This window comes from Heterocephalus glaber, unplaced genomic scaffold (genome assembly GCF_053883595.1).
Source record: "Heterocephalus glaber isolate CG9 unplaced genomic scaffold, H.glaber_assembly_v1.0 deba00001465, whole genome shotgun sequence".
NCBI classification, from domain to species: domain Eukaryota; kingdom Metazoa; phylum Chordata; class Mammalia; order Rodentia; family Bathyergidae; genus Heterocephalus; species Heterocephalus glaber.
In genome coordinates, this window is record NW_028258312.1 from 20256730 (window position 1) to 20270551 (window position 13822).

General features: G+C 36.6%; 1 protein-coding gene across 10 annotated transcripts in view; it reads left to right on the forward strand.

Annotated features, from left to right (window-relative positions):
* The window catches only part of Arb2a (ARB2 cotranscriptional regulator A), a 437422-nt gene that overhangs the window by 331209 nt on the left and 92391 nt on the right, over positions 1–13822 (forward strand). Inside the window, exon 11 of one of the 10 annotated variants that reach the window (XM_013071103.3) lies at positions 3256–3307. The exons of the other annotated variants lie outside the window; for them this stretch is intronic. Within the exon in view, the coding sequence (XP_012926557.1) occupies positions 3256–3275 (20 nt within the window). The 3' untranslated portion in view covers positions 3276–3307. The remainder of the gene's footprint in view (positions 1–3255; positions 3308–13822) is intronic. 10 annotated transcript variants of the gene reach the window in all.

Here is a 13822-nt window from a genome sequence, read left to right on the forward strand (position 1 = left end):
CTTCCAAGCTGTCCATCTTTTGAAGCTTTCAAGAACATTCTCTTTTTTGTTCTTGGTAGTAAGGATTGAACTAAGAGCCTCGTGCATGCTAGGCAAGCACTGTACCACTGAGCTAAACACCCAAACCACTTTTTAAGAAGTTAATATAGGGAATTCTTACATTTGGTAGATGAAAGAATCTTTAATATCTCCTTCAAGTCTAGGGTTCTATATTTCTTAGTTAAAAGATATGAGAAAACAGAATTGAGAATTGAGTGATAGCAATATGTAGCTGTTGACTACAGTCCAGTAATTAGATTGGTTTTACAAAGACCTCATAAATGGGTGTCCGGGAGGGATTCGAAAACAAAAAGTTATGATGGCCTTAGTACATAAGGGGAAAGAAGAAAATGTTGTACCTCTCTTCTGGTCTGAAGGATGGGAGAGAAAGGAACCTACTTTGAAACACTCAGAAAAGTTAAGCATAAAGAAAATGAGAAAGGAAGACTTTTTTTAATGGAACTCTAAATTAATTTTCAGGGTGCTGTAAATAGAAATCATAAGTTTTTTATCTGTATTACTTAAAGGGAACAAAACAGATAAGAAAAAGAGAGATAAAATTTTGCTTTTCAGAGATAGTAAATGGACATTTTGAACCACTCAGCTTGACTTAGAGAAGATACTTATGTACATGTACCAATTCCCTGCAGTGAATGCAATCATTATGTACTGCAAACATGTACTAATAAAAGTTAAAAAAAAAATACAAACACAAAAGGAGGCACAAAATATAGTATTCATTTAGAATTTAATAATCAACAAAAAAGGATACTTAAGTCATTTTTTCAAGGAAATATGTGATCACAGCAGCTTATGAGTAAGATAGCATTCATGCATATCTTTCAGTGGACAAGAAAGGGAGAATCAGAGAAGACCCAGGAATCTTGTTGAGATGTGTTAGAAAAGTCCACAGAAATTTTGAACAATAGAAACAAGAAACATGTTTATTACAAGTGGTAGAAATTTCATCTAAAGGAAGTATCTTAACTGAAAATTCTGCAATCCTTTTTGAGGAGCATATTAATTGTAGGAGACTATGAGAGCCCAATGTGAGTATGGAAATAGGAGAGTCACTAACTGTTCCATCGCTTTGGGCCAATTGTTGAACTTCTCTGGGTCTCTCGTCATCTTAAATATTAGATATTTAAGATCCTTTCCAGCTCTGAGAGTCTCTTCTAGTGCCTTCATTCTACAGCCAAACAGCTCAAAGAGATCAAGTATTTCTACCCCCAACAGCTGGCTTGTTTTGGCCTGCAGATAACAGCCCTAGTAGAAAATTCAGGATAATTTTGTAAAGTATTTTTTTGACATTTTGAGTCATATAAAAGCTCTGGAGGAATCTTGAGAAATCCCTGTGTGGGTAGACAAGAAGTAAAGAGAAGACTGAGGTTGCAGAAATGAAGTAGTGCTGGTGAAAGTGAAGGTAGACCCCCACCTTATTGAGATGAAAGAAATGCTAGACATCCATAACGTTCAGTGATAGCCTTCCAGTGATGGCATCCAAGAGTGAAGCATCTGGTTTCAAGAACAGAGACCAGGAGAAAATCAGTAGGTTTTATTTTTTTGGAAATAAAATTGGGAAGTCTCCTTAATAGATGATTTCTGGTGAAGGAAAAGGTACTCCCAAAGACCCTGTAGAGAGATGAGAGAAACTCTAGCAAATATTAAATCTGCATGAATTGCCATTTAACCTAATGCCAGTAATATGTTTACATCCTTTTTCTCAATAATAAACCACCCCAAGAAATAAAATGGAGAGCCACTTCTCTGTTGTTGCTAGGATAATTAAACATTTTTTTTAAATGTTGTCTTCAATTTTCTGGGAATACATTTTATACGAGGGTCATACAGCTAACTGAGGATTATATATGACTATTAATTTCATTGCAAACTTTAAAGAACCTACTTTAATATACAATTAAAGTACAATTTGTATGTCTTGTTGCATTTTTATCTCCAAGCTGTGTTCTCCTGAGTTTCCTTGATATTTATACAAAAATTTCTTATCACTATTCTGAGGCATGTTCTTATAACTGTTTTGAACCATATTCTACTTTGAAATAAGAGTATGAATTATACTGAAATGATCATTTATAGCAACAGTAATATTATTGAACACTTAAAGTCATTACATTGTTATTTTCTGATTGGGATTTTATGTCTATCTTCTTTCAAATGGTACATTAATCTATGAATGAAATTTGTCTTATAAATGACACATTAATAGAAAATTCAGAACAAGTGCTGTTCTCTGAGCATTTTATATAACAGTTTATATCTTCAACACTGATCAGTGACAAATTCTCCTCAGCTGTCATTAATCCATTTACCACTACTTACTGGAATCAAGAAAAATTACCAAAGAATTCTTTAAATGTATAAGTGCATTCCTCTCTATATGTGGTATTGTTTAGCTTTCTTACTTTTTATGTGTATGGCCCTTTTCAAGATTCCAAAGCTCTCTTTACTAAAAAAAAAAAAAAGGCAACTGTGGCAATAGTCCTGCATCTTTTGGCTGAAGTCCAACTTACTGACTGTTTTGCCACACTTAGTTCCACACCACTGAGTTGAGAAGGCAGAAGTGGTACTGCTCTGTGCTGACCTATTGGTCTTGACCACTCCTACCTCATTCTTAGCATTTTCACTCTAATCTACTTCCACACATTATGCACTTCTGCAGCAGTAAAAGAAGATGTAAAAATCTAGCCAATTCACCAGTGCAGTGGTGCTCAGGATTTCAGGATCTACTGGGGGGTTTTTTTCTTAGTGTTATAATTTAAAGCATTTATTCAATAGATACTGTCTCATATGTTTCACATGAAGAAGAGAAATTAAAAAAAATCTCCAAAACCTAAATGAAATACATATATCAGAGTATTATCACAAATAGTATACACTTCTTCATTCTAAAGATAATACTTTAGCCTTCATCAAGAAAAAAAATATGCCTTCTGAATGGCTGATTATACTGTTCACATTGAATCAGAATGTCAGTCTTCTAAATAAATTGTTATTATGGAATAAGGCAGAACTTCAGCTCTGAATTTATATAATTCATTCTATTGTAGGTTTTTTTCATTGGAGAATACATTTCTCTGCCACAAATTGTACTGGGTATGAACAACAGTCATTTGAGGTTCATTGAAAATATAGGCGAACATCATGTTTCCTGTCCTTTTGTTAAAATTGGCATATTGATTTTTTTTTTTTGCACAGCTTGCAGCACAGAGATGTGATATACAGATATGGCAAGACAAGCTAACCACATGTGAGTTTGTTAAGTACTGCTGGATTAGCAGAAATTGTCTGACTGTGCAAATACCAAGATTTGACTTCTCCAGGAACTCTTTATGACTTAAATCAATTAAAATAACAAGTTTTTATTTTATTGCCAGAATAAATCGTTAGCAAAACTCATTTCTCTTGATTACTCATTTGTAGGATGTTCACATTTGTTTTGCTTCTGTATTTCAAGCAAAGTAAAAATTGTGTAGAATTTGAACCAAAAGTTCAAAGTCAAGTATAAGAAAATAAGAATGTAACAAATGTTACTTATTGTTTTTATAGAGGTTTTTAAGTTATCTTGTACTTCTTTGCCTTTGCTCTTCTTTTTTAATATCCCTCTAATGTTGATGCTTCCTGTTCCTTTTAGACTCAGAGTAGCAAGGCTTGCACTTGATTAGTACTATTACTGCATCCCACTGAAAGAGAGTCTGAAGTAGAGCTGGTTCACCCTTCTCCCCACCTTATTAAACCACCTTCTTAAGTTATGTCCATTGTACACTTAGCCTTGCCTGGCTTCCAAGAGTAGAGACGGAGAAGGGATGAACTTATAAATAAGCAAAGTGGGCTCTCATAGTTTCTTAGAAGTGCTAATGTGTTATCTATCATCTTTACAAAATTCTCTGAGCTCTCATATAAACAGATAAACCATCACAGTTTTCTGTAAAATAAAACTGAGAGTCTGTCTAAAGCTAGAAATTTTCCATAATATGAGTACATCATAATGTCACCTAGCTTTTGCAAAAAAGCTTTCTTTAAAACATCTCACTGTCTTCACATGTAACTTTCTTCTTTTCATAAGTAAGATGTTTAGAACGTTTTTCAAAAAAATTTCTATGTGTTCTCATTATTTTTAAACAAGTAGACATCTTATGAAGTTAGACAATTAGAAAGAAGCCTTTATAAATTATCTGGGAAAAGCATAAGTCATTCCCTAATAAACGAGGGGAGTCAGAGCAAAGAAGAAAGTGCCATGGGTTTGTGTTAGGTGACACTGTGCCCTGCTTGTCTAATTTGATTACACAGAGCCCCTGAAGCCTCAGGCAAAGCTGATTTTAGCTATAATCAGCTTCTTAACCTTTTGAGAACTAACGTAAACACTACCTACTAGTGGTTAATTATGTTGCTCTACTACACACTACAAAGTGCAAAGGTAAAAGTGTAGAACTACAGCAACACATGTTATGACAAAATTTAACAAGATGACTTGAGGGGATTGCAACTGGACACAGTTCCATATTTGTGATAAATTTGCAGTTAATAAAAGACTTAAGGTACATTTTTAAAATGGTGAGCTATAGTTTTTACTTAAGTTCTATCCATAAGTGCTGAACTACTTATGTACTACTTTTTCCTATTCTCACATTTGTACTTTTCTCTGGAATATTCTTTTGCACATATAATACACACATTTTAGAAATAAGAGTATTTTTAGATTTCTCTCATTTTCAGAGTAAACAAATGTGATCACAATATCACATAAGTAGAGTAAAATCTTCTTGGTTCACTTTTATAGACAGTAAAAATTCATTAGGGGAGGAATGGAATTTCTTTATAGTTAATGGAGTGTTATAGTTATATAAGGTAAGAACTTAACTTTTTGATTTAGAACAGGGGGTCTTGATGCAGGAATCTGATGTGCCATATGGGAAATTAATATGTAAGATGATTTTACCCTCTATAGTTGGTGTAACTGTGATGCAGTGCTATGACTAATGGAGTAGAGAACCATAAAGACTGAATAATGTACTTATCGTGGTGTATCTTTAAAGTCACATTCGGGGAAAACCTAAAAAGGAATATTCTCCTGAGTAAATGGTTGCAGGTGACCAGGAGAATATATGGAGCCATAAGCCATAGCTCATGTGGGTAGGCCTCCATACCAGCAATTTTACCTGAAATTTTATGCCCCATAAAAATTCTGAAGGGTGGAATCTTAATGCTCCCCAGTGACACACATTATAAACAGTTACCCTGTGTGGAATTAACTTAAAATGAGGAGGAGGAGGAAGGTTCAAACTAAAGATTAATGTAATTTTTAAAAATCTAAAGTCAGTCCCTCATAAGTAACATGGCAATTTTAGGTAGCTTATATTATTTCATGTAGTTTATTCTATCATTGCAATGAGTTTAAAAATCGCCCGTGAAGAAGTAGATTTGGAGCACTGGGCATGATGGGACGCACCTGGAAAAGCCACATGGTTTCACAGACAGTCCCACCCTGGAAGCACTGCTGTGCCTGCTGAGCTGCCCACCACAGATTGCCAGAATTCTTACCTGTTCTGCTGCAGATTTTCAGCAGTAAACACTTCTCACTTGCCGTTTGCCTTTGCTTGACCTCCAGTGCTGAAATGGTTGTACTTGACAACTTTGTCTACTTTGGTAGCTGTTTGGCAAAGAAGATTCACCAACTTCTGCATTTGCCCTCATAGAAAGTACTGTCTGAGTTCATTTTTGGATGCCTCAAACCCTATCTGGAGCAACATGAAAAGTTAAATAAATTAATACAGGATAAAATGGAAAATTAAATGAGGATAAAGCAAATATAAAAATAAGAATATAAAATCATTATGGAGCTGCAATAATTTCTAACTCCTATGACAGATATCCCCTAGAATTAGAAGTGTCTGGGTATTACAACAGAGAATTTTACTTTGTTTGGAAATGAAAAAGAATCCAAATCACCCCTAGTGGTTTGGCATTGGGATATAAAATAAATAGGGGTAAAATGCATGTATGTGATCCAGAAAAAAGATCCAGTTGGACCATAATGCTACTGTGAGTTCCTTTTTGTTTAACCTTATTTTGTTTTCTCTCAAAGGTCAGATCCCCCCAAATTGTACAACTTTATAGAATACTTTAGAAAATGTGCAGTGATAAAACTGCCAGATTGAAGGTTGCTTAAGTGCTACTGTCCAAAATCACTAGGCATGCTTGAAACTAGTAATTCTTGTCAGATATATACTCTCAGTGTGTGACTTTCATCTGCAGGTGGCAGAGCATATGTTTTAGCACCAAAAAATGTAAGGTGGCAGAGGGAGGATATTTAATGTGTTGTAACCTATTTTTTTTTTCTTATAGCTGCTTAGTTCAGGTCAAAAGCAGGCTAACTAAAATGTTTTTAGATCTTAAGGGCTATATTTAAATTAAGGAAAAATTATGTCATTTGTTTTTATTTAACATATGAATCAAGGTTATTGAACTAGTACCTCCCATAAAGGAAAAATACAGTGGGATCTTATGTCATTGAAGTCCAGGGAATGTGTTCTTCTCTTTAAATAGATTTTCTCAATAAATTATAGTTAACCTTGTAGACCCTCAGTCACTTTTGTTTCTATATTTACGATGGCAATCCATTTTCCTAACTTAGGAAATAACTGGGAATATATGGCTAGCAATTAGGAATAGCTAGCAAATATCACTTGGTATTTTCTGATTGATGTAAGTTCTTACTACTCAATTGAGAATTATAATTCTGTGTATTTATCTGAATTAAAGCCTCAGTTAAAGAACAAGGGTTACAAACTCAAACCCCAACTGACTGGCAAAACTGCCACGGTGCCACATTTCCCTGTTTTCCCAAAGGCTACAGGCTATGTTTTCATTTAAAATTTATCTAATTTTAAGAATTGCAACTCACTAAAAATTTTTAAAGCTATCATGTCAGCCAAATGCAGTTCAGGCCCATACACTGTGTTTGCAGCTTCTCACTGGGAAGAACAGCAAAGCCCATTCCGAGGGAAGCCTTGATCTGATTTTTGTCTTGTATCTCTTGTTCGCGGAAGAATGCACTGTTTGCTGTCCAAGTGGCTGTCTTCGCAGTGCTACTCTGAAATTCTGAGGCATGGTATGTTATTGGACAGTACACAGAACTTCACATCTACAACCTTGATTCTGAAGCTAGAATTTCTAAGGCCTTTCTTCTATTAACCAAGCCTTACTGTAAATCCTCTATATCATATTGGTAAACAGTAATTTTAGTTTTGCATTTAAAAATTTGTGTAATGTTAGATCTGAAAAATTTTAGATAAACTAAATTTAGTCCTCCATTTTTTTGAGTGTAGGTTTTCCAGAATTGTAAATGTATGCTTATGAGAGTATTCGTAACTCCCCAGATGACTGAGTAATTTCCCACTCCAGTGAGGCACAGCTTAATGAAATGCAGAGGTTGTGTGAGTTCTAAGACTGAGTGCCTATGATAATATCCAGGTTTTGATTTCTGCAAAAACTGGTTTCACTAATTTCTTTCTTCACCAGAACTGTAATAAATAAAATGAATAAGAATTCTGGCCACATTTTTCATTAAGGTAAAATTCACGTAAAATTCGCCATTGCAACTGCTTTAAAGTATGCAGTTTAGTGACTTCCGGTACATTCACGGTGTTGTGCAAACATCACCACTACTTAATTCCAAAGCCTTCTTTGTAACTCCAGAGAGAAACCCTCACCCGTTCTGTACTTACTTACTATTTCCTCTTCTGCTCAGCCTCTGACATCCACTGATCAACTTTGTATTTCTATGTATTTGCTTTTCTGGACTTTCCGGAGAAGGGGCATCATACCATATGTGGCTTTTTGTGTCTGACTTCTTTCACCTAGCATGTTCTCAGGATTCACCTAGCATGTTGTGGTACGCATCAGTTCTCCATTACTTTTTGTTGCTGAATAGTCTATTGTGTGACTATACAACATTTTGTTTAGTCATCTGTTGAAAGTGTTTGGGTTGTTTTTACTTTCTATTATAAGTCATGCTGCTGTGAACACTCATATATATGTTTTGTTTGGACTCTGTTTTCAATTCTTGGTATATTTGTAGGAATGGAATTGCTGGGTCATATAGTAATTTTGAGGAAATTCCAAACCAATTTTCTGGTATATATATATATATATTTGTTTTTGTTGTTGTTGTTGTTGTTCCGGGGATCAAACTTGGGACCTTGTGCTTGCAAGGCAGGCAGTGGAACCACTGAGCTAAATCCCCAACCCTCTGGTCATATTTTTAACATAAGGTTTTAAGGCCTATTTATGGAAAAGAAGAACCTTACAAGTTAAGAATTTCCAAACTTCCAAACCCCCCACCCTGGTTAGCAGATTATCTCAACTAAAAAGTGATTTGAGTTCAGATCCCTCTTTTGACATTATGAAGCATTTCTCTACAGGCTTGAGTTTTCACTAGACAGTTTTTATTCTGTACTTCCTAACCAGTGTTGCTTAAAACCAGGCATGGTAGTACACACCTGTGCTCCCAGCACTCAGGTGGCTCAGGCAGGAGGATCACCATGAACCTAAGGCCAGCCTTGGCTATATAGTAAATTGGAGGCCAGCCCGAATGACTGAGCTACCTAAGACCCTATCTCAAAAAAAAAAGTTGTTTAATTGAAGAGGTTAGTAACTACTATTTGAGATTTTGAATACATGGACATAAAATAAGTCCTCTACACATATACACACAGACACACACACACACACACACACACACATTATTTTTTTCTGATTTTTGTCTTCAGCTGAGTAGGACAAATGCTTTACCCTACAATTTAGAAGCATAATATAGGGAAGTTTCAGACCCTAATCTGATGTGCCTTAAAATAGTTATAAATTAGAGAGGTGTCTTCCAAGTTCTCAATAACTGTGTTTTAAACTTGAGAGTGAGTCCCTGAAAAAAGACCAACAAATCTCCATTAGAATTCGGGCCAAAATATTTCTCAGCCATTGCCAGCCCTCTATATTTAAACTGTTTGTACCATCACAATTTCTAGGAAGTTTGAGAATTTCTTGAGAAATTAAAATACTGGACCTTTTAAAATACAAAGTGGTGTTACATATATGCTTTGAAATTTAGGCCTATGGTTAGCTTCCCCCATGGAGCTGAAATATTTTGTATTTGGAATTAAGCCAAATCTCCCACTTGCGTGCATTTAACTTATGTTGTAAGCATCCAAGTCCTGGCATTTGAATAGTCTTTTTCCTTATCTGAATACTTTCTGGCTTGAGGAAAAATAATACTTACCATTTAAAACTTGTCTTTCTCCTCTCCTTCCCCTCTTTATCCGGAAGCAGTTACCTTCATACTGTGTACTTGGTTGGTATTGCCTAAGTCAGGAGATTACCCTTAAAAACCTCCCAGTTTGGGCTGGGGATTTAGCTCAGTGGCTTCACTCCTGCCTCACAAGTGAAAGGTCCTGAGTTCGATCCCTGGTATGAAAAAAAACAACCCTCCAGGCTTGGGGAATCTATGGATAGTTATAAGAAGTACAATAAGTTCTTGGAAAGTTTGTATTGAATTGGCAAGTTAAGCACAATTAGCTTATGAAAAGGGGAAGTTGTTTTTGTGTTCTCAAAGGGATATATGGTTCACCAAAAGTCAAGATCTGGTGGTTCTAACGGCAGCCTGGAGAGCAAAGAGTCACCATTCCTGTGATGGTGCTGACAAATTGGATGGTGTGTGATTAGATCAGGGGTATATTTCAGTCAGTCTTTCAATTGCAGTATCAAAGTAATAGTGCTAAGGAGGTGGCAGGGAAGCAGCAGTGCCAGGATAGTACGTTCACTGCAAGTTACACTGTATCTTTGAGCAGAAGTAACAGAAAAAAATTTCTATCAATAACAGAATCATTATCTCCCATTTGCCTACTAGCCTTTACCTACATCTCATATTACAGCCCTTATTTTTTGTGTGTTTTGGGGTGTTTTTTTTGAGACAGTCTCACTATGTATTCCAAACTGGCCCTGAACTCAGAACTCACGACCTAAACTCAAACTCACAACCTAAACCTCCCAAGTTCTGGAATTACAGGCAAGCACCACCATGCCTGGGAGTCCTTCCGTTTAGAAATAGAAACAAGAATTTGAGAAAACCCGTAGTGCTCTTTAATACTGTGTTGATCTTTAAGCATATACACATTCTCCAGCAGATGTCCTTCACCTTCCTTGAAGCTATTTTGTGGACATCAGTACAGAAGATGCCTCTGGGACAGGATTAGCTTAGCTTATTGGTTCTGGCCCCTGGGTAGCCCTTTGAGATCTCCAGGCTCAAGCCTTGTAACTCTAGAGCACCTGACAGGCTTCAGGAGTCTTGGTGGATGATTGAATGGAGCTGCTGATATGATCCTGTTTTGAGGGTTGACCTCGGGTAGATGCTTATAAAACTGAAGATTCCTCCCAGGAATGGATTCAAGAGCATGAGAATATTAGGGCAGTGGGGGCAGCAGACCATTTACAGAGAAGGAGTGGCCAGAGATGAAGGCAGGCGCTCAAACGTTAACATCACCTGCCACCTTTACACCACTGGGACTTGTATCTTTTCTAGGAATCCAAGTACGTCTTTTAACTATTTGATCACATTGATCATTCTTTGAAACAGTTTTACCTTCCATTCTCCCTCATTATTTCCCCCAAACCACTTGTGGCCTGGCTTAGTCATTCTCTCATTGCTAAGACAAATATTCGACACCCACAACTTAAAGGGGGAGAGGTTTATTTCGGCTTATGGTTATAAGAGGTTTCCATTCATACTCAGCCAGCTCCAAGTGGAGCAGCATGGTGGAAGGACCTGCTGTGGGGGAACTACTCCTGCTCCCATCATGGTGGCCAGAAAGCAGAGAGCAGAGGGAGGAGGAGGGGAAGTGGACATTTCCGGTCACGGCTCCAGGGACCACCTCTTCTGACCGGGCCCCACCTCCCAGTGTTGGGTCATGTATAGGGCCGCAAGTCCAGTCCTCTTCCAAAAGCCTCGCCTGTGAGAGCATGAGGCTCCTGAGAGACATCTAGATATAAACCATAAGCTGACTCACATCGAAAACACCATCTTTGGTTTCAGTTTCTGCACTGTAGTCTGTGCAGCTTCCACCTCTCTCCACCTGTTCACAAGAGTAAATGTCTAAAGAAAAAAGATAGCACAAAACAATGGACAACATTATGTCAGCTTTGCTTCACTAATATGTGACGTGGAGAGGGGAACTAACCCTCTTTGCTTGCGTGTTGTGCACTGTGCACTTTTCGTGTACTGTCTCGCTTACTCCTCAGTGCTCATCACTGTAGAGAATATGCTTACACATGGAAGAGTGGGGATTGTACCCAGTTCTGGCTTTTGCAAACCCACCACCTCCCACCTCCCCACCCCGAAAGCAGCACAAGGATGGTTCCCCAAGGGTGTGGGAGCAGCCTTGTGAAAGAGGGCTGGGGATTTGCCTCGAAGCTGCTGCAAATACTTACATGTGTACTATCTGTGTGTTTGGGTAATTTGGAGAAAAGCTAGTGTAACTTAAGAGGAAGTCAGTCCCTTGCAAAGATAATTGGCAAATTATCCCTTGTACTTCCCCTAAAGGACAATGTAAAAGTAGAGTAGAAATGAAATGAGTGGCTAAGTGGATGATTTTTAACTTCTATTCTTACGTAAATGTGGATTTTCTTTATTCCCGTGAAATGTCACAAATAAAAAAAGAATTTATTAGAATTTTAGCATGGTGGATAGTACAGCAAATAAATAGAGGAAAACTCCAGACAAAAGATTAGTAATTAAATAATTATCCATGAACTTTGACAAAAATATATATGATACATATGGGCCCAAATTCCCTTTGTTACTTATATTTGAGAATCCTGAAAAATAAAGAGAATAAGGAAGGGCCTTTTAACAATGCTAGACTGAAAGTTAAGAGACTCAAATCCTTTCCCCACTCCATCTCTACCCTACCCCACCTTTCTGTTCGCTGTCCTGGCCCTTTCCTTCCTTTATGTAAGAAGTATTTATTGAGCCCACTAATATTTTAGGAACTATTTTAAATGCTAGGGGTTTGACAGTGAAAAGGTTAAACAAAATTGTTCTTTTGTAGAGTTTAAATTTTAGAAGAAAAATTAGTTATAAATAAGTAGACAAATAAAGCACATGCTTTATGAGTCAGAGGTAGTGTCAGGATAAAAGTGAAGGAGACTAAGTGGCTGATGGGTCACAGTGTTAGTTTTAGAGTGGGTGGTCAGGGAAGGCCTCAGGAAGAGCCCCCTGGGGAGTCATTTCACATTGGCCTCTTCCTTTTGGGAGCATTGCCTGGTGGTCACTAAACAGCTGCAAAATTCAGTGCCATTTTTTGAGGAATCTGTGTTTAGGTCAGATAATCCTCTGTATGTGTAAGATAGGGTCTGTGTTGTCCATTGATCTCAAAAACGTAGTAAGAATGTTCATTGATTCCCAAAGGTAATTCTGTATTACATTTGGGGAATTTAACCTATGAGTAAAACACCATCCCAAAGGTTGCATAATAGTAAAAGAATTAAAGGTCTCTATTCCTGCCACTCTCCATCTGAAAATTCCACGTCACTTTGTGATAAAATGAGAAGTGGAATTGAAATGTCGAAACAGTTCAAAGTAGATTAAAGATGTGTAAGCTATGATGGACTGAAATATTTACAAATAAGGAATTGGATAAATGTATCTCACTGCATTCATTTATGACAGGCAAGGAAGCCATGTGACATGCTTTAAGCCAGTAAAATAGCAAATCCCCCCCCAAAAAAATCTATAATTTTAATCAAAAGTTTGTTTCAGTCATTGAAATTCTGTTATTGCTGCTTACAAACATTAAAGTCAATCAAAACATCAGTAGCTTTACAAGATCAATATTTTTAATATGTTTGCATTGCAGTGCTGCAGATTTTTGGCTAATGGATCGCACCCATATTGATTTCCATGGGAAATGTTGGTCTGATACTGAAATAATTAAAAAAAAAAACAAGGATTATTGGTTTGGAATTTTGAAGGAGATAGAAGTATAAAAATTGGTTATTGACTAAATTGCTTGGGGTGAGTGAACCTTGGGCACTTGCAATAAACTTGTAGCACTCAGTCATTACTGAATACTACCTTAGTCCTTTAAACTGAAAATCAATCGATAACCTATTATAACAATGCAAATTGCAGTGAAATAACACACTAGGCATGTAGGAATCACATATGATCAAAACAGATATGCGTAAGTGTACTATGAGCACGTTGAAAATGCTGAGATACAGTGCCTGACTTTGACTTTGAGATTCATGCTGATGATACAGTAGCATTTTTAAAGAGATAAACTGCTTTAAAATAGCAGTAAAAAGAAGCATACAATTATTCTATGAAGAATAATGAAAGTGCAAACACTACAGCATGTCAAATGACAGATTGTGTTATTTTGATTCAGAGCAGGATTACAATTGTTACTCTGTTCTCAAAGCATAGGAGTAATGTATGCAAGCATTAGATTAGATACAGAGACATTCTCCACAATATGAATCTAGTGCCTATTACACTTCTCTTGTTTTTCAGCCTTCGGTTATTAGGAGAGGCATATTTTCAGCCAGAAAGTTTACTCTGTGTTTTCATTTGCTTACCATTATAAATTTATGAATTCCTTATCTCTCAGAGACAATCTAGTATTTTAGAGAGTTTTTTTATTGTCTCAATGTAAATTCTGCCTGGGACAATAATATGTATGAGGAGCACTTATACATTTTGTTATATTTTTTT